Source organism: Oenanthe melanoleuca, chromosome 2 (assembly GCF_029582105.1).
Source record: "Oenanthe melanoleuca isolate GR-GAL-2019-014 chromosome 2, OMel1.0, whole genome shotgun sequence".
NCBI classification, from domain to species: Eukaryota; Metazoa; Chordata; class Aves; order Passeriformes; family Muscicapidae; genus Oenanthe; species Oenanthe melanoleuca.
In genome coordinates this window covers 111,579,865-111,601,866 of record NC_079335.1, presented here as the reverse complement: position 1 = coordinate 111,601,866, position 22,002 = coordinate 111,579,865, and the positions used below count along the sequence as shown (strand labels likewise).

Here is a 22,002-nt window from a genome sequence, read left to right as displayed (position 1 = left end):
GGCTCGTGAAGCAAGACAGTGACAAGACATCTCAACAAAGTCTCTGTATCCTTGCACTGTAAATCTTTCAGATCTGCCCACAAAAATATTTGAGATAAGACAGTAGGGAAATTCTCTGTGCATATTTGAATAATTTATGATGTGATTTTAATACTTCTTCCCAGCTGAATATATCACTTCTCAGACAGAGCTCAGCTCCTGTCCTCTGACAGGACATCAGATGCATGTTCTATCTAACTTAATGAATGTGATTTACAATTTTGGTTTCTGGTGTTACAGCAAAACCAGCAGTACTACTGGTAGAGTATAACTGATGCAGCATATCCTTGATTGTATGTGGTTATTATGTTATATTTTTGTTTTCTATTTTAGTGCTGGACCCAAAGGAGACAACATTTATGAATGGAGGTCAACTATACTGGGGCCTCCAGGGTCTGTATATGAAGGTGGAGTTTTCTTCCTTGACATAACCTTTTCACCGGACTATCCTTTTAAACCACCCAAGGTTAGTAGAAGGATATTCAAAGTCTTGTAGGAGTCTTCTCCTTCTGGTATTTTCAGTGTGTGTGTTGGTATATCATTCTAAGATGAAACATAAAACTTTCAAAGCAATAATGAATTTTTAAGCTTGACTCTTTTAGTAGAAATAATTTAAATAACTGGCTAAAATTTGCTTGCATGCTGCCAGTATAGCTGAATGGATATGGATTTATTTAGCAAAAGGTTGCATAATTTCCAGGAGCTATTTTTTAAAATTTGATTTGTCTCTAATATGAAAGCACTTATATTTGAGTTGCACCCTTTATAAGTAGCTGAAGATACTTAATCTTTCCTGTTGACCCATATAATTCACCAGGCTTGTATTGGCTGTCTGGACAAAAATATGCACCTATTTCACTACCCCATATAATATCTGCAGGTGCATGATATTGTAAGTAATTGCTTTACATCAGTTTTCTGGAAGAATGTGGAAATATGGCACCAAAGCCAAGAAACTGGAGTGACAGAGATTTCCAGAAATCCTTAGGGATTCCTTTTATAATGCTGTCCATACTGGTACCAACCAGAAACAAAGAACTGTATCTATAACATGAAGGTGACAGATCATTACCATGATCAATTTGAAATGTCAAACATGAAAAATTTAGTGATTAGGAAGACTGCAAAAACAGAAGAGGGTGGAATGTGGCAATACAAAGCATCATCTACAACCAATAGTAATAGTTGCTGAGGAGGATGTCAGAATGGGACTTTACTGCTTGATCACAGGATTATTGAAACCACATGTTTAATGTATTTATAAAAAAGGCAAACATCCTCCTAAAATGCATCCTCTGGCCTACAGAGAGAAGGAATTACCAATGTCAGACACAAGATGCTTGGAAGACCTTATCTGGATGTGCAAATCTTAACACACATGTTCTCTAGTAGGAACAGAAACCGGGAGAATTTATCCTGCAGAGCAGTTAATAGAATCAAATAAATTGATGGGGCTGTCTTCCATGAAACAAAGTAAAAAGAGGTAGATTGTTCACCTTGCCTCTCTGGAGAGTGTGTATGGAAGATTACCCCACAGAAGGAGCTATGAGATGAAAAAATATTTACCTTGTTTCTGATGCACTTGTGAAAGGATGGGTGTGCCCTTTTGGTCTGTAATGGAAGGATATTGCATTAAAAGAGAGAGAGGCCAATTCCTATTAGATTACTTTGAGTAGATTATTGAAATATAAGTGCTTATGTATAGCATTTTAATGCCTCAGTAGTAATGTTTACAGCAGTAGATAATTATCAGGAAAATTTTTGTGAAACAAATGAGAGATGTGAATGCAAAGCACATGTCATTCTATAAATTGGACTTTCCCAGCCAGTAACCTTAAAGATGGGTGAGTATAGCAGTATTAGAGATGGTCTAATGTTGTTTCCCACTTTTGGTGTTCCAGTTTAGAGAAGCCTTGATGTCACTGAGAGGTCTTAGAGTGAGTTGTACACCTTGCTGGCTGCACAGTTTCAGATTTAGGCAGCTGTTGTTACACAGTGGAGAAAGAATTTGAAACTTTATAATGTCTCCTTCAGTTAGTTAAAGCTCTTGGCAGGCTGAGCTGGCTGCAGTCCTGTTCTGTTCTTCCCTCTGTCCTGTTCTTCCTGCCTCCCCCCAGCCCAGCCCATTGTACAAGGTCTGATTTAACAAGCCCTATTGATTTACTTCTTTCTTGGGTTTGGTCTGTTTGCACTAGTTGCCGTGCAAGGGTTACATTCAGTCCCCCCAAAAAGTTTAAATTATATCATTTAGGGGATAAAATGGCTTTATGGCATATAAAATAGATCTTAAAGTTCTCTCAGAGGAACTAGCTCTGAAAGACAAGTTACAGGGAAGTCTTTTGTCATTCTCTCTGTTGAATCTGTTGTGTCTTGAGGCAGTGTATGCAATAGACACCCTTTTAAAATAAAAGTTGTAGGTCCAGTTTGCTATTTCACCACAAGGTAAAGTCTTTTTCAATCTGCACTCAGTTGTGCTCAGCAACTGTGTTATTTTGGGACATGAGTAATGCAGCTGTGCACTGCTTATTAATGAAATGTCAGGCAGAGAGGTGGTTCTTGTCCTGCTTCGTAATAGATTTTATTGTCTGCCTTTATCTTGATGCCAGTTGTCACTGCAAGAAGTGTGTGCATATAAATCATATGAAAATGTACTGCTTGATAAAGGATAAGAGAATTGATGATGCTGTGTTGTATTACTAAACAGCCAGTATTTATGATGAGGGAAATTGTCATCTGTCAGAAAGTAATGAGCACAGGGGACTCATGTCAGGTATAACTGTGCCATAAGCATGTGTTACACACATGGATTCTTACTCTATTCACTCCAGCCACAGTTCTAAATGACCCCTATTTTCAGTCCTGCTGTATGACCTCACAAACTGTTGCTATTTCATTACACCTATTTCCCAGACCTTATGAAACTCATTCACAGGTAAAATACTTAGGGAAATCCCTTGAATAAAGCAGCATGGGAAGACCACTGCTTATCATAAGGTATCTGCTGCCAGTCAGCATTGCCAGGAAAGGGTAATTAAATATGTTCTCCCCAAGCTGATTTCAAGCAAAAGAAAGGTACTGAGTATGGGGAAGGTAACACATGGCCTCACAGTACAGTGCTATCTGTGCCACTGGGTGCTCTACTTCACCACAAGATTTGTGATATTTTATGCTATTCTCAAAATCATGGATTTTAGGGTTATGGGCATAAATCATTTTAGATTTCTTTGTAGTTATATTCTATTTTTTCTAACCCCTTAAGGCTCTACCATCTTTAAAAACCTAGGGATAAAGTACAAGACTGTGAAATGTACTGAGAAAGACATAAAATGTATCCTGAGTGTTGGCAAGATTACCTCCCTGTAAGAACATAGCAGAAAGGGTCTAATTCACATTTTTCACTATGATTGAATTCACAAATTACTCCTGAGATTTCTGTGGGCCATTTTCGTCCCTCATTCACTATGAAGTAAGGAAATATTTAAACAAGTACTGTCAAAATTGATCTTCCAAAAATGTGACCACAAAAAACCTGGGAAGAAACAGAAACTGTATTTCCCAGATGCAATTACTTGACCCAGCCTGGGGTTCCAAAAGCAAATTCCCATGTCACATAACATAGTCACTGTTAAGGGGCCTAATCCACAGTGTGTTAAAATCTGCAGAGAGATTCCTTTTCCTCATCTATTCCCAGATGTTGTGCATTCCATTATCACACATGTGTATGTCACATATGGATCTTAAGGAGGGTAAAATAATTTTTTCAGTTAGAAAAATATATTGAAAATGGATTTTGGAAATGTGTCTTTTGTTTCTATTTAAAACATCATTAAAATATATTTGTGGTGTAACCACTGCTTGATTTGTATTATACAAAGTCTTTGATATTTTCTGAGTAATCCAGATTGCTTCTATAAACACTGTTGATGCCTGTTCTGATCACTGGGCACCCTGTTGCATGTTGGAAAACATTAAATAAACAACAGAGACCACATTTGCACAAGTAAAGATGTTCAACCTGTATTTTGGTTTTGTTTTTTTTTTAGCAAATGTACAAAGTCATTTTCATTTGCTCTTCTAGATAGTTAATTTGCTTTTGTACTTTGCCTTTATCACATAAAAGATAATGAATCACTCTTTCATTCAGGTTAACAAAGTATCTCTCCAAATTTTCACTTTTAGGTATTTCTTCAGTTTTTGCATTTTTGTAGCCTCCAACAATCTTAAGATTTTCAACTTTTATCTCCCTTTTCCACGTTAATTCTCCTGTGTGATCCAGTTCAAATTTCAGGTTTCATATAGCAACACATCACTGTCATCAGGTTTCCCTTCCAGTCTGCACCAACAAGTCTTTCTCCTATGGATCCACAGTTTTCTTTTTGTCTGTATTTACCTGTCAGTGTCTTTCCAAAGTTAAACCATAAGCATAGTATCAAATTAAGTTACTCTTCACCATCACAGAATAAACCATGTGGTAAGTCAGAGTATAATTTGCTTTCACACTATCAATTTCTTCCTCTTTGAAGTCAGTCTATTTTCAGTATTTCAGCTTTGTCACATGCCTTGAACCTAGACTCCAAATTTTTTGGGCCAGAGGTCACTGACCTTTTCAGTTCTGCTTTCCTTATAAATCAGTGGTGTTTGGCTTCACTCACAATTGCAGCACGCTCATGCAGAGGAGGGAGTTGTTCTTCCCCAGAAAAGTTTTACCTCTGTGTGACCAATCCAGCTTGAGTAGGAGAGATGGAGGGCCAGCCCAGCCTAACTCTGATTTAGCTCTACAACCAGAAAACAAGACTTTTAGAGCAGCTCCTCTGAGAACTGGCAAATTGGCTTTCTAGGAGGCTCTAATCAATTTAAAATATTTCCTTGCCTCCACTGTGAGGAAGCTGCTGAGCACCTGCTTGGCTGAGTCAGCAGGAAAGCAGCAGGCTGCACCATCCCCCTTCTCCTCTCAGCTGCATCCTCAGTGTCACGTTGGTTTTATGAGATGCCAGACAGAAGGAAGGGATGGAACACACAAAGTCAGGCCTAGATGTGGTGATGAGCTCACCTTCTGCTGAAGGCCAGATGCTGCTGAGGCTTCAGTCTTGGTCACAAGGTGAGGTTTAACTTCAGCCCAGCACAACCCCTGTATTGTAGGGGATTGAAAAATAGACAAAGCTGTGCCCTGTTCAGAGCAGAAATGAATAAAAATGTTTAGATGACCTGCCAAGGAAATAACCTTACATTTTTTCAGGAGTTTAATGACCCCCTCAACCTTTTTTAGAAATACCTTTGAGATTTCTTTTTCCTGCTAACTTATCTTCCTTTCATCCTTAATGGATTCAGACAGTTCACCCCTTGGCTTTAACAGAGGAAAGCTTTCTCTCTCTCTATCCCATTCAGTACCCCAAAGCTCCTTGTTTGGAAATCAGTGGATTCCCCAAGTATGCAAGGTTTTGATGCAAGATCCTTTAAAATTTAGCCATCAGTACAAACATTGCAACTTCTGCACACCACACAACTGAAGGAAAGGCAATGATTTCATTGTCCTGCATACTGTCCCTCTGGAGCAGGAAGCTTTGACAAATCAGGAAGCCATACCAGTCTTTTGCACAGGTGTTTGTAGAAAAATGAATGATCTTCAAGAGAACTTTCCTCCCAGGAATTGTCAGTAAAGTGGAGTCTGCATTTTCATCAAGAATAATCTTTATTAATAACTTTGATATTTGACTACATTCAGTCTACTAAAGTGTCAATTCAATTTAGCTGTGGCTGATAAAATATGGATATATCTATCATTACCATAGTGTTCTGCTAGCTTTATTTTTGAGTTTGAGTGATTTATAGAATCTCTTAATCCTAACTCTACAATTAATCTTGCTAGGGACTTTAATCTCACCTGACTGAAAAATGGCTCATAGGACTTGAAAGCTACAATATGCTAAATCACCTCTAAATCAAAATTAAAATAACAGAAAACTCTGTTTCCTCCATGTAAATCTCCTATGCCTATCAGCTGACTGAAAAATTATTCTCAGCACTTGAATGCCTAAATGGTTTAAAGCAGCTGTTGGACTGCAAGGGAGACCCTTTTCCTTTTTAAATACAGTGCACAATGTTTATAGAGTCTGATCTTAATGGCAATATTAAACATCTAATCAGGGTTTTTTTTTTTAATGCATAATTGTAATATAGGACTAATCTCAATGCACTGAACATCCTCTTGTGGAATTCTTCTCCTGTGGTAGACACTTTTGAGCTATTTTTTGAGTTCAGCCTCATGTCTGAGGGGCAATTCTTTTTGTTCCTGGCTTCTACTCTACTTGTTCATACTTGTTTTATATGTGATTGTCTGTTAAGGATACTTTTATCTGCAATGTAATAGAAAAACAGTGCTTGAAAGAGTAGATGCAAAAAAATAAGCATTCCTTGGTATTTCTAACCTACATTGTTCAAATGACCCTTACAAGGCAGACACGCACTTTAAATTGCATTTATCACTACTAACACAGTTTGCACTTGAAGCTCTAAAACTCCTGAAGTACAGATCATGTGGTTGACCCCTTTTTGCCATCTCTGCAACCCTGATGCACTCAGGGTTTCAGTCTGCCTCCTCTTGCCCCCATTCCCAGATACTGCCATCATCAGGGTAGCCTTCAAATGCAATGGGCTCCTGTCAGCCTCATCCCTTACATTCATTTGCCTGGTCATACCCCTCTCATAGCCTGTGTCACATCCTATTAGCTCTCAGCACCGTGCTCTGCTGTGAGCAGCTTTTTTCAGCTGCCTCCTGCCCTGCCCATCCTCCTCCTCCTCCTCCTGATGGTGTGGCTGCCTCACCCAGCACATTCCCACAGCCTCCCATGGCCCCTTTGCTGTGCCTCCCTTGCTCTTCTCACCCAGCCTTGCTATTTGCATCTCCTGGCTGAGAGCAGCCCAGGAATCCTTCATCCATGACAATAAACGGGGTTGGCAGGTTTTCCCAGCAAGGGAAGTCTTTGGGTGTTTGCAGGCAGAAATCAGATGCAGGGAAGTCTTTGAGAGGGAGGAATGGCCATTGTCAGAGCCAGCAGAATCAGCCCCAGTCCTGCTCTCCTTGGAGTTTGGGCAACCTGGTGTCAGGAGGGCTGACACCGGATGATGTCCAAGGTTCCTTCCAACCCAAACCATTCTGTGAGTCTGTGATGCCTTCAGGTGATGCTGAACCACCAGCTCAAACCCAGGTGGCTGCTTAAGAATGTCTCTCAGAATTCCAGAATGAGAGTTTTAAAGTGGAGGACACAGATGTGAGCAGAAATATGTTAGACTGAAGAGAGAATCAATAACTGCGTTTTATTGTGAATAAATGTATTTGATAAGGTAATGCCATTAAAATCTCTGAGATTTCCTTTAAATTCATTCATCTAATAATTCTTCTAGTAATTGGCAAATTGAATTGCCAATGATTCTTCTAATGAATAGTCTCCTTATTCACTCTGTTTATAATACACTAATTTATATCAGTAGTTTCTGTTGATTTATATAATCTTGATGCAAACAGCTCTATCTAACTAAACTCCTGTTTTCCTTCACCAAGGCTTAGGTGATTTATAATTTCTTCCAATTTCCTGTGACTACCCAGTACTCAAAGCTCTTTAAGAGGGCTGTAGAGGCATCTTATGGGGAATATCTTCTGCCTTACAGCATTGGTTTTCATATTGCTTGTCAAATATATTTTCAGAATACAGCTTGTCTGTTGGAAATTTCAGAAGCTACGTAATTCTGCTGTATCAAGGATGTTTTACTACTGCATAAAATACATAATATGTCAGTGTTGTTTCTTGTCCTTTTTTACACACACACAGATAAATACACACAGATGTGAGAGAAAGGATTTTATGCACATCATTACTATAGAATCAGAGCAGATGAACTGATCAGGACAAAAAACTACTAGTTCTGAAGTCAGTCTGCCTAGGGCTTCTCATGCATGGAGTGCCTAAATACCCAAAGGCTGTTGGAATTAGGTGAGGAAGAAGAGGCCCCTGTTTCTTAGAATAAAATCTAGAAATAAATTCTCGTGCCTAGAGCACTGTGGTGAACTGAGAGAGGTGTACACATAGGACAGTACAGCCTGCATGCTTTAAACTTCAAAAGGGAGGTTTTATTTTATAAAAGTTAAATGGCCAGTAAATATTAAAAAAAAAAAAAAAAAACTCGTTCTCTGTAAAATTTGCTGAATTTCCATATAGAATTACTAATTTTAAGAAATATTATGCTGATGATATGAAAATCATTTTATGAAAACTCATAGTGACTTTGTCAGAGAAAGCTCTTGATATTTGGCCTATTACCACCTTGTTTCTATTCTGAACATCTCTAACCCAAACAGTAACCCATTTCCCTTGTTCTCTCCTTCTCTTTCTTTGTTTTCAGAAAACTTTTTACTGTTTAGGATTTTTTTATTTGCCCTCTTGGATACATCGACGATTATCAAGGCCCTTTTTTACTTTTCCTGCTGCTAAATCTGTATGCAAAATTAGTGCATTTATATAATATAGATGCTTGTGGCTGCTGTGCTTATAGTTTCTTTTCCCCTGCAAGAGTGTTTAATAAGACAGTGTGAGTAGTTACTCAGCTCCATAATTACAATGAATATAATGAATAATTATTCACATTGCATACTGATTCATTTTCAATAATATTAAAGGTTAACTCATGTGGATGCTATTATACCCATTTAAATTGTTACCACTTTTGGCTACTGATGTCTTGCATGATGCATTTTGCCAAAGAGGCACAGCACAGTTTGCATATCAGACTTCTCTGTAGGTCAGGCAAATGTAATTACAGTTTATTATTTCCTGCTAATGCAGATACCATATATTTTCCCTCAATAAAATAAATTATATCTGTTTTTTACCAAGTAAAATTAGATGTAATCAAGTGTTTTGAGAACTGGATGAAGTTCATTTCTTGGTCTAAACTTAAAATATATTCTTAAATAGTGAGCATCGTATGGACAGTTATTTTTATGCACTTTTTGTGATAAATCATTAAGTATCTCAACAATTGTTCATGTGCAAGCTACAAATCTGTACTAACAAACTGGAAATTGTCTACCCTATCTTAAAAAGGGAGCCTCAGTGCTCATAGAAAAATGAAGTGCACTCTGAAAGAAATTAAAGGGTGCTGATTAATATAAAGATTATTGCAAGAATGTTGTGTCATTCAGAGCTATATACATTTTTCATTTGGGTTGTTTTAGGGTATTTTTCTCATATGACCAAAGAGTGTAGGTCCAATCTTGTTTTTGTTTTCTCTCTCTGACCAGACAAATGTACTGCTCATAAAGTCTGACAAGCTGAGATGGGAACAACTTACTCTCTCCTAAGCTCTATGAACATCATCATAAATGGCATCATATTTTACATATATATATATAAATAAAACCTTTTCTGTATGCAGTACAACTTCTTCCACTTCAGGTAGTGCCACTGCAGTTTTATTAAAGCGAAACTCCTGGGGAATATTTGAGGAAGACAGAAATTTCATCTCAGGCAGGCATGCAGGATTCTATCCTTGTAAGAAATGAAAGATCTTAAAAGGAACTTTTCAAAATCTTGGGAATGAGAGCCCTGGGATCTCAGCTCTGCTTCCAGTGTTAGCTGAGCAAAAGGAGGTTGGTTTTGTTTATTCTCCTGTTGGCTCTGGGAATCTTTCCTCTCTCCCTACACAGTCACTAGGCTCCAGTGACTAAGAAGCAGGAGGTGAGGGTTGAACCTAAACAGGCTGATGAAAGCAAACCCTGAGGGCACACTGTAACCCCTTGCGTGTAATTTGTAAAACTGGGGAATCATTTCTTCCTCCTGATATGTTTCTCAAGAAGATTGCAACTGAATTCAGTGGAGTCTGAAAGTGTGTGAGATGATGTACCAGGTACCATAGAGACTGTTGTGTTTAGACCTCCATGCAAAAGAGAGATAGTAAGTTATTTTAAGACTACATCATGCTGGAAAACTGGTGTTCAAAATCACTCTTGAGATCAAGAAATTACTTATCTTGCCCTCAACCAGTTGTCTCCAATCACTCAACTGAAATCCATCTTAGTTTCCTCTTCCCAGGTTTTATTAACAGTCTTTTTGCAGTCCTAAAACTTACTCAGTGAACAGCCAGCCATGGCTTTGCATGTTTGGCATTCAGCAGGAAATAACAGATGAGTTTATTATTGTTTACTTCCAAAACTGATTAAATATAAAGTCCTTATCATTACCTTTTGGAAGTTTGTTTATAGTACTCACAGTTTTCAGAATGTAGTCCCATTTTTTCCTATTTCCTGTAATTTGCATTTTCCTGATCTATACTTTTATTCAACAAAAATTAGGTACACTCTTTAAATTCCAGAATGAAGGAGAAAAAATCCATAGAGAACACTTATTGTTCAAGAAAACCCATCAATTGCTCCTCTACCATTTAATTGTCTGAAGGTGACTTTGCCTGCACACCCACACACTCCTTTGAGACCCTGCATGGGATTGTTTAGGTGTTTTCATTAGGGGATAAATGGAATTAGAGTCCAGCATTGAAAGGAAACATTTAAGTGACATCGAAGGTAAAAATATTACCATAATTAAGAAAATGCAGTTTCCCTGGAAAGGTATTAACACATGGTTTCTCTCTGCACATATGAAAGGAGGACTCTGCATAACCTTATAATGTAGGTATGGTAAGCACAACATTCAGAAAGCTTCATGTCAGCATTTCCCACACTATCAGCAATTTCAGGCAATACATGGATGAGGAAAGCAATGTGTCATCCCATTTGTTATCTGCTGCCTTGGGGTAAGAAATCTGTTACCTGCCACCTTCAGGCCACAGTTTCCAGTGTATTAAGGCTGTCATTTATACAGCTTCTTTTGCAATTCTAAAGACTGTGATTCTTTTCACTAATTAATTGAATTGATTTTCAATATTAAAATTAATTAACAAAATATAACATATTACCATTAGGTAATAACTGATATGTTGATTATTTAAATATGTAAAATGCCTCTGTCTTAGGCAGGCACTTTAAAGTGTTCTGGCATATTTAGCAAGTTGGAGACATTGTCAGTGGTAAGCAGCAATCCTTATCTTGCCTTTCTCAATGTCACAGGTTTAATATCTACTCATAGTGAAAAAATGCTTTATTTCAGGCATTTTCAAAAACAGCCTTCCAGCTGCAAACAGGTGTAGTCCCACATACATTTATCCACCAGGTAGCCTGAGATGGCAATGGAGTGTTGAACAGTTCACGAAAGACATGAACTACCTCCATTCATCTCAGAAGCTCTGAATCCTGCTGAATTCCCAGTGCTTCAGAAGCAGCTGAGGCAGGGGAACCTGTGGCAGTGTCTGTCCTCTCTGCTGGCAGCAGGACAGTTGCACTTAAAATACATGCTCAAATTGATGACCTTCTCTGAGGCAGGTTACCAGCTCAGAATGACCTGGCTATAAATATTTTAGAGGGTATAATTTAATCTGTGCAATGGATTCAGTGTTTCCCCCACATTCAGTGAGACCACACATATCTTATTACTCGGTGTATTTAGATGCCACTGAATGAAGTCCTCAAATTTTTCATTGTGGTGGTACAGGGAAGCACCTTTGCTGAGGTAAAATACTTAAGCATAAGCTTTATTTCAACTGGAGTATAAGAGTTCCTGGGGAATTAATGAGCACTTGCAATTCACAGGATGGTCCTCCAATCACCTCCCTTTCTGGGCACTTTTGACATGCAGTTTGTGTAAGGTAGTTTATGACTTTTGTGCATTGGTAACCTTCCTTGTTCAAAGTAGCTTCCCTTTGTAGACAGACATCTAATTTTATCACCAAATTATAATTATTTAAATAAATAACTTTTTTGATCTCACAGAAGACTTCCTTCCCTCCAAATGCTGGATGTGCTTGGGCTTCTAATGAGGGGGAGAAAATAAATCATCTGGCTATAACATTTGGATTAATTGAGATCATTGTGCCAGAAATATTTTAAATGCTCATAGAAGCCCCAGAAGTGAAGCACTTAGACTGGAAAACAATGAGCAAAACCAAGAGTGATGGGAAAAAAATAAAGAACGTACAATTATGTAGGGCATAGTGTGGCAAACTGTCAAATTATCCTATTAATTAGCAATACCTTTAGATATAGAAGCATTTAAAAACTGATGAACTTGCTTAATAGTCTTCTTTGCTTCCTTGAAGGAGATTTTTCTCAGCTAAAATTATATCCTTGGTTTGTTACCTGTAGGATTGCCTGGAAGACCATATAGAATAGATACAGAAATCATCAAAATAAATTACTAAAAAAACCCAAAAAGTGTTGTAAATAATTCTACTGATAAAAATATAACCTAACATTTGGGAATAAAAGCATTTTATTTGAGCAGCCTTTCTCAAAAATATTTCAGTTCAGTTTTTTCCAGGAGTCACTGCTGTGATGCCTCTGCATTTTTTGTACAGCTTAATCTTTTGTGTCAAATGATGAACAGATGAAGACAGTAGAAGAATCTCTCTTGTTCTGACTTGCTTCAAAGTGTGAAAGAGCTGTGGGCCTGAGTTATGAACATTGCCCAGATCAGGGACTGGAATAGCTTTATTTTGGCTTTTTTTTGGAGATGGATAAGACCAAGGCAGGGGTAAAGCTCAGGAAATGCATCCCATTCTCAGCCTGCACAAACCAGTTTCACTGCTGGCCACAGATGCAAGAGGCAGAGTTTATTTCCTTTATTCTGTCTTGCCCAGTCTTTAACCAGCAGTGCTGTCATTTCAGGCAGGAAAGCAGAATGTTTGTTCCTGTGATTTTTCATTGCTTAATAACTGTGTAATTGCTGGCTGTTGTGCTGAGACCCTCTGTCCTTTGCAGGTGACGTTCCGGACAAGGATCTACCACTGTAACATTAACAGCCAAGGCGTCATCTGCCTGGACATTCTAAAGGACAACTGGAGTCCTGCATTAACCATTTCTAAAGTTCTCCTCTCCATCTGCTCCCTCCTCACAGACTGTAACCCAGGTAAGATGAGCTAATCTTCAAATCCTTGTTCATTCATCGTTTGGTCAGCTCACTGATAATCTGGTCAGTGCTCTGGTTTACTGGTACCTACTGAAAAAACACAAAAATTTACATTTTAAATGCCACTCATCTAAACAGTATAAAAAGAAAGCAGAATTTCAGCAGCTCAAGTGCAGTATTAGTACTGGAGAATATTTTTTTTTTTTAAATTCAGAAAGCTTGACCAGTAGAAAATACCTTAGTATGCACTAATTTGGACATTACAAGCAGGATATTACCACCAAGAAATATTAATGAGTTAATAAATATTGAAAAGGAAAGCTTTCATTTAAGTATGCTGATAATGTGGTCTCTGAAAAGAATATTAATAGCACTGACAATGATAGATGCCTAACTCAGACTCTACAAATAATGAAAATTAGTTTAAATTAGGTTTATTCAATATCTTGGACAGTCAGCATGAGTATTCAAAGCAAGCTGTCATTCTTTTTAACTAGCACAGCACTTAACCTCTCCCCTCAGCTCCTTTAGATTTGTTTTATGCCACTGACCACTAGATCTTAATTTCCAGTTTCTCTTATCCTATTTACCAATGCATAATTCTGACTGTAGCCTTGGAAAACCATAGTATGTGGAAATTACTAAAGAATCATTGAAGAAAAATTATGTGATCTGTTTATATGTCTGAGGATTGTTGCTGGTTTGTTTTTTATTATACACTTCAGTATCATTTTTAATTTGCCCAAAGGGCTGAAAATTGCTCAGAAAAGGGCAGAATGTGAGATTCTGGCATAATCAGAGGCTGAATCAAAAGCTGAAAGAGATCATTGAAATATTTCAAAACTCAAAATAAGGTGAGAGCTGGCAAAAATGTGATAGACTGTTTTTATTTTCATGTGAGCTTGTTGCTGTATAGGACATTGAAATCTGTGGTGCTCCTTTCAGCTAAGAGGTGGATTGATGAGAGTGTTACCATTTTAGGCACATTTATTTCAGCTGGATTGAGTGCTCTCTGCTAACATCTCTGAAAGATTGATTTCTGTTAGTGTTTGGCCAAAAATATGCAGAAGTGTCTGTAGGTAGTCAGGCAGATAGATGACAGAAGTGTACAAAAACCAAATTAATATTTGCTCAGGTATCTTAGAAACCAGGTAAAGAGGTAGAGACACTGCAGAGCTGTGTGGGGATTGAGAAACAGGCAGTAACTACATGCTGTCCTGTGGTCAGCTCTCTTTGCAGGGATACAGTCATCTTCAAAGCTGGACAGTTTCCAGCAGTGATCTGAAATTCAGAAATTCACTACTTCTGCCTTCTCAATCTTAAATCCTTACAGATGCTGTCAAACAACCGTTTTAGAATATCAAGTGTGTAAGAGAAATACTGAAAACAGTTGTCCATGGTGTGTCATCATGTACAACAAGTTAACATAACAAAAAATGGGAAGTTCTCCCATTTAGCTTCTTCAGTTAGCAGCCATAAGCATTGTCCTGACCACAGTAAATAAAACAATTTTATGATGTTTCATCTTCAAATCTTCTCTTTAATTATGAAGTAGTTTTGGATTTTGTCACTGCTTCATGGTAAAGTTTTCCTTTTTTAAAGGACTAACACAGTTTCTTAATTTGTATCCCAGTCTCACAAGGCACTGATGGCAGATATTTTTGAAGTGCTGAGTCATTTTCACCTTCCTTAGAAATTGCCTGTTTCATGTTAGATATTATTTTTATTTAAAAGTGAACTTTGAATGTTAGTGATGTACAACAGAAGGCTTGCAGGAATTTACAAGTCCTTACTTTTTGTCATGTTGCCTAATACCATTGCAGTTGTACTGCCTGTCCCATTATTTTTTGTGGTATTTTATCATTAAAAATTATTGGTTACTTGCCATCAAATGGATGGATGGATAAAAAGATATGTCACTGATACATATAACATTGAATTATATCACATATATACACATAAGTAGCTGCAGAAACATGCATATATATTCTTCCTCTCTGTCAGCTGGGAGTAATTTTCTAATCATTCAGTCCTCTCTTCATCTAACTAGTCTGCCCCTTTCTAAAGGCAGAAACACAACAGGGGTCTCGACTTGATAAGCAACTTTGAACTCTTTTTTCACCATTCATCAGCCAGAAGCAGATCAGGTCAAATGGAAAGGCAACATTGGAGCTCCCACAAACATAAACAAGTAGGATGGGCGAGTCTTCCAGCCTGGCCCCTGAAGAGAAGAATCAAGTATCAGTTACCCCCTACTCTCACATTTATGCAAATCTTCATTAGAACAACAAATAGGAGTGAGAATGGCAGCTAATTAACCCTCAGTCACCCACAGTGATTAAACGGTGCTGAAGCACAGCTGCAGCTTCATTGGCAAGCACTGCTATTCTTCTGCAGCAGGCTGAGCAAATGGAAAGAGGTATTTGCTCCTGCCTCTCCTGTCATTCACACAGTAATCTGCAAAAGCCACGGGAGAGTCTCTTTCCTCCCTGGTTATACATCACTGCCCTTTGTTCCCTATCACTCCAGGCAGGAGCAAGTTTGTCCTTTTTAAACAACTAATGCAATCCTTTACTCATAAGCTGTCTCAGACCCTTCAGTCCTGATTATTATTAATTGTCTCTGTTTTGCTTGGCAGTAGCAGCCAGTAAAACTGTGTTAATGAAAGGTCTGAATTTTGTAACAGCTGGCTGACTTTTCCATGGGGGAAATGAGTGTTGTAGGGTTTGTGTGTGACTGTGCATTATCTGGGAGTGAGAGAGAGCCAAATGTGTCAGAGGGATGGCAGAGGTGGTGGGATGCACTAGTGCAGTCCAGGCATTAGTATTTTTCTTTAAGGTGATACTTGAGGCCACAGCACACATCCCTTTCGATCAGGGAAATCAGTCTATCAGGGAAATACAGGCTCCAGTCCTGTAAATACTTTGGCATGTGCATGAGCAGCACTATGAAACCTGATAGATACATTCACATGCATTAAATAGAGTGAGTGAGTGAGTGAGTGAGTGAGTGAGTGAGTGAGTGAGTGAGTGAGTGAGTGAGTGAATGTTTATAGGCTCTAACCTTCAGTGCAGAAAATGCCTGATTCCAATGTAAGCATGTGCCTATGTGGGCAGTAAATTATTGCAGAGTAATTCTGTGTAACTGTCTGTGGATTCTCCCCACTTTGAAAATGTATTAAGTTACAAAAACCTGTCTTGCTTGCACTAAAAGTCAACTATACTTTAAGTGTTCAGGCAGAGCCTGGGAAGTGTAAATTCCCACATTGCCTTGATCCAAAGAGCTTTCAAGTGCAGATGGCCCCTGAGATTTTGTGTTTTACTGGGTTTGAAGTGCTAAGCAAATTAATTATTTTTTATAGTTACAGAGCCGATGATGCTGATCAGGGTTAGAATGTTTATTTTTCTCAGTTGATCATTGCCATCCTGGCCCTGCTAAAGGTTCTTGAGCCCCAGGAAAAATATCATTTGCAAATACTTCAGAGAAAATAAAATGTAACGCTGCAACACTTTTCTTTGCACAGCCTCCTACTTCACGTTCAAAAATCTGAACTTGGCTGGCCTGATTATCCCTGATGTCTGAACAGTCTTAACATGGAATCCTGTCTGCTTAATAACACACAGCTAAGCCTTGATTAGAACATCAGAGTTCTCCCTCACCCCAGCCTCTTGGCTTCTGGTGTCATCCTCTGGCTCTGGCTCATTTTTCCCCCATGCAAGTGCCATGGTCAGTGGTGATTTTATCCCTCAGCTGACATTCTGGAGCCAAATGCTGCTCCTGGCCCTCTTCCCTGCGTGGCAGCTGTGCCACTCTGCCAGCTCCTGCCATGGGGATGTGCCAGGGGGTGCACACAGAGGATGAGAGGGGCAGACTGAGATGGGGGATGTTGCATTGCTTTTTGTTGTATTGCTTTTTGTTGTTGTTGTTGCATTGCCACAAACATCAGGCTGAACACTTGGATGGCAGCTGTAGCCAAAGTAACTGCTGAAGGCTCTACAGAGCCTCGCTTGCTTTGCTCTTTAGAAACTTCTGCCTGATTCCTAACCTGAATCACAGGAATTTTATATCCACTTGTTTTTAAGCAAGTCTTGTCCTATACCTTAAGTGATTATTTCTCTGGTTTTCATTCCTGGTGTGCTAGTGAAGAACCATCCTCTTCCCTTGCTGTCTTTATTTTCTGCACACTGCCAGACCTGTGCCTGTGAGCCTCCTTCTGTAAGAGAGGCTTTCTGTTCCCCTGCTCATCCTCACTGCACTCATCCTTCCTGAACTCTTGGAGTTCACTGGGACAGGAGGCACAGCTAGACAGACCAACCTGCTCATCATCACCATCATCTGGGTGGAAATATTTGCTGCTCCCTGCTGGATGTGCCTGTCTCACTTGGCAGCTCCACTGAAGGTTATTTCTGTCTTAGCCTGTCATTTTCACTGTTTGTCTGCTTTTTAACCCTATTGAGTGAAATGGTGGAGAAAGGAAAAGAGGAAAAGGAAAAAGAAAAAAAAAAAAAAAGAAAGGAAGAGCAAAAGAATGAAAAAGGTTTTGCTAGAAAGGGCATTAACCTTAAAGGGCAAAAGGTATGCTCCAAAAACTGCCTGCAGTACCCACTTCAGTGGGGTCAGCACAAGTCAAGTTGGTTGCTCTGCTCTCAGGTACTTCAGTAACATATTACCAGTGTGAAGATGCTTGTCTGGTTTCCTTTTAAACACACCAGAAAGTGTGAGGCAGTTTGTTTAGTGTTACATATAAAGTTCACTGTGAACCTAGTTTCAGGCTGAAGCATCCATGTCCTCACAATAAATGTATTTATAAGAGTAAATGAGTAGCAGTACATTACTTTGGACAAGTAGCACTACATTACTTTGATGTGAGACCCATCAATTTTTATAGTAGTTGCAGTTGCACAGCACATCTGAAAAGTAGACTATTTATGTTTAAAAACTCTGCAAAATACATTGTGGCTTTCAGATATATTGTACCATGGTTAGAAGTGGATGTGCTGTTTTTTACAAGTACTGCCATGAATCATGAATTTACTAGAGGGTTTCATACTTTGTTAACCCACATGAAGTAATGTGGCAGTGCATTTTAATGACTTACATTTATCTAAGCACAGATAAGCAAAGTCAAAGATCCGAAGGTTATGGGGATCTTTATGTGTCTCACTAAGGGACACTAGGCATGCTTTTAAGCTTTATTCATATGAGTCATCCTTACATTTTGCCTTTATCTTCCCCTTCTTGTTTTTATCACAGACTAGGTATAACAGGTATTTTTGGATAACATGCTATTGTTCTTTTTCTATTGCAATTGCAAGTTATCTATGTGCTTTGGCATGATTTAGGTCTGCCAAAACTTTCTTCCAAAGGATATTAACACCCTTACATACACCTTCATGAAGGTACTGGTATTTAAGAAAATTTGGAAATGGGTTTCAGTTATTACATTATTCTTTCTTTTTTTTTTCTTTTTTTCTTTTTTTGTTCCCATTGTCATTTTCCTAAGGGTGCAAGGTCCTGTACCCTTGTTGCTGAGGGTTTAAAATCCCAGTTCTGTCATCTTTTGCAGAAAAGGATTCAATAGTGTAATTTAATGCATATCTTTGATCCTCAATGGGATCCAAAACAGCACTTTGGAGAGTGACTTTTCAACATAACCTTAAAAGCCCTAAAAGCATGAATGGTATTTGCCCTGCTGCAAAGCTGCTGGAATTGCTGCTGTTTCCAAAACCTCTGCAAAACACAAGTAGGTGGGGAGATTAAAGTCAGACAACATGCAAGGGAGGGAACTGAATCAGTGATTTCTCAGCCCTTCTCCCTTTCAGACAGCAGTATGCATTCTTGGAGGGAAGCTGGTGTCCTGCTGCAGTGCCATGCCCTGTCCCATGGCAGGTTTGCCTTCAGCAGCCATCCCCAAAGCCAGCTGTTGGAATTGCTCCAGACAGGTTTCATTCCTCCAAGTGCAACATGGATAGATCTGCTGTCTAGAAAGTTTTGAGCACCTCCACATTTTGAATTTGTATTGGTATTTGGGAAACCTAAGCTTCATCCAAACGTTTGTTCATAGCAATTCCACCATCTCTACAAATTTGCATAAGGTATTGACAGAAATACCTGGAACACCCAATATACAATACAATACCCATGGAATTGTCTTCTGCACACCCCAGAAAAAGAGGAGTGGATTCACTTAAACCCTCTCAGGAAAATGTATCTCCCACCAGTGAGGATGCCAGATTTTGATGCCCACTGACACACTCCATGCTCCTGACACTGCTTTGGGCTGCTCATCTCTGGCACAGGGGCACCAAGAGCCAGAATTGCCACAGCCACTTAGAAACCAAGTGTGTGTCAATGCATCAAGTTCCACAGGAATAGCTCTGCTTCTTCAGCCAGCAAAGCCCCAGCCATACCAGCATGCATTTTAATACACTAATAGATGTCCACTGTATCAATAAAAAAGATCTATTTTCAGAATTACTGTGATGCTTGAAAACACTAGCCTGTCCAAAAAAAAAAAAAAAAGTTTAAAATAAATCCAAGGCAGCTTAATATAGGAAAATGTAACATAGCTGTAATAATAAAATCTGTTCCATGCTGGAGCATTTGGCTCTGAGTGGGAATTTGGCTGACTTGTGGTCACAGCTCTACTTTTTGGCTTCCATGTTCAAGCTTTAAAATAGCTACCCAGCCCTAGGTAATGAAGAACATGTTTGTGCTCCTCACCACTCAGCAGCCTGGAAGTATCTCTGTTTCTGTCCATTATTCCATACATGTCAATCTAGCAGGAAGCATGTACCATGTTCCTCCTCATCTGGTGCTTCCCCAGAGCAGAGGCTGCTTTCTGTCACTGCCAGTTCACATCAGGTGTTTCTTCTGCAGTTTTTTAGACTTCCCAATTATCATTCCTTCTTTTCCCCTCACCCCCCCGTTGTGAAGTGAATTTAGAAACTCTGGATGACAGCAAGTTCAAGGGATGAGCCACTTCTCATTTTCCTCATTCTTGTAATATTTTTCCTTAAAGCCATAATCTGCACATTTTGCTAGTATCAGAAACTGCTTCAGAATCCAATCTGATTTTTTTCTTTCTCATTTTACATCTTATCAGCTTTGTTCAGTTTATCAAAAAGGACTCTTAGGCTTTCCTGTACCCGAGTACATGCTGTTATGTTTTCTATTGAAATTTTATTTCCTTTTTGAACATATAGAAGAGAGGAAAATTATAAATACTCATTCTTTACTAATCCATATTTGAGTAGATTTGTCAAATGTGAGGAATATTCTGGAAAATGGCAAAAATAATTTTAAGTTGGTAAAACAATGTTAATTTGTCCAATTTTATGAGGCTGGCTAAGCCCTGCTGCTTTGATTCTTTCCTGGCACCCACAGGCTACCAGGTGCAATGTCACAACACAGAACTATCAGACATACAGCAAAACAATCTCATTTTCCCATATATCCTTTTTGTAAGCAGCAGAGGGTCATGTAAACAATGAAATTGCTCTGTTGTCTCAGATTATTTATATTCTTTAGCTTGGAGCTGTTTTTTCCCTTTTCTTCAGAGTTTGTATACTGTACTCTGTCAGGAAGTGGGCAGGCTTCTGGGCTGTTTCAGAAGCACAATGGAAAATGCTTTCTTTGTATCTGAAGCAGGAACATACTTTATGCCATGTCACTCAAGCACGGCAACAAGTTACACAGAGTAAATGAAAGTCAAAGCAGCCAGGAATCAGTTCAGGGAGCAATGTTTTCTGGTTTGTTCCGAGTTGCAGCATAACCTTTCTGTTCCTTTTTGCATCTCTGACGTGTCTCAATGCAGTGAGCTCACTCAGGGGCTCAGGCTCAGCAAGGACAGGGTGCAGTGTGTGGTTCTGGTGCCTCGCTGCTGCTGGGCTGGGAGCAGAGCAAAGGGGTGCTCAGCATAAAGCCCATCCTAGTAAGTGATCCTAAGGGAGCACGGAAGGAAAATGCAGCATAAAACTGATGGGATTTGTTCTGCTCTCAGTGCAGAATGACTTTGTCAAGGGTGGGGTTGTCTCGGGGAAAACAAGAGCAAAGTGATCCCATCAGTTGCAACAGTTCTTTTTGCAAGAAAGTACTTGTGTATCTGTAAATAGTGTATGTTCCCCTCCCTGTTCTGCAGAACCTGCTACATGAATTTACATATTTGCTCTGATCACAGAATCTAGAGCTGATATTTACAAATTCTTGGTAGTCCATCAGTGCTTTCTCTTTCCATTCCTTATAAAAGATACTGTTCTGTATCAGAACAGTACTGTAGTGTGTATACAGCACTAACTTCCATAGTTTGAACCACTTTCAGTTTCTCATATTCTGAGCTGAACATACAGTACCAATATGTTAAAGGCATTTAGGCACCTAAAGCTGCTGGCTGACAGCTGGCAGGGTTTTCAGTACTTCCCATGGGATTTAAACATCTGAAGTCTCACTAGGAGCCTCTCAGCACTGCCAGGAAGACACTTGCTATACATCTGGTCTTTAAATATTTGCAGACACGTACACCTATATGTCTTAAACTCTGTGGACATGATCTACAAACATTAAATTAAACAGATGTAAATACAAGAAATGCAGCAGCACATTATGAAAATTACATATAGAATGCATTGAAATAGAATTAATTTCCTTTGCCATGAAAAGCTGATGAAACTGTTACAAGATTTGTTCTTATCAGTTGACTAAGTCCCCTCAATATGAACTCATGACTGTGGGGATTATTATAACAGCAGGAAAAACATTTGTGAACTGTCATCCCTTTAGTAGTTCTCAGGAAAATATGTCTTGGAATATCTCCTAATTATGTGTGCAGGGGGAGGAGGCTTGGATCAGGATTACTGTTGATGTTGGCCTAAATCATTGCTCTTTTCAGTTGCACTTTGACAACACCTTATGGGTAGAAGACCATTATTTGTGAGCATAGAGGCTTTTAGTGTGT

General features: G+C 38.9%; 1 protein-coding gene across 2 annotated transcripts in view; it reads left to right on the top strand.

The window, feature by feature from the left end:
• Nucleotides 1-22,002, top strand: part of LOC130249872 (ubiquitin-conjugating enzyme E2 E2) — a 196,125-nt gene that overhangs the window by 160,556 nt on the left and 13,567 nt on the right. For both annotated transcript variants that reach the window (XM_056485023.1, XM_056485024.1), the window contains exons 4-5: nucleotides 373-505; nucleotides 12,902-13,049. In XM_056485023.1, the coding sequence (XP_056340998.1) occupies nucleotides 373-505; nucleotides 12,902-13,049 (281 nt within the window). The remainder of the gene's footprint in view (nucleotides 1-372; nucleotides 506-12,901; nucleotides 13,050-22,002) is intronic.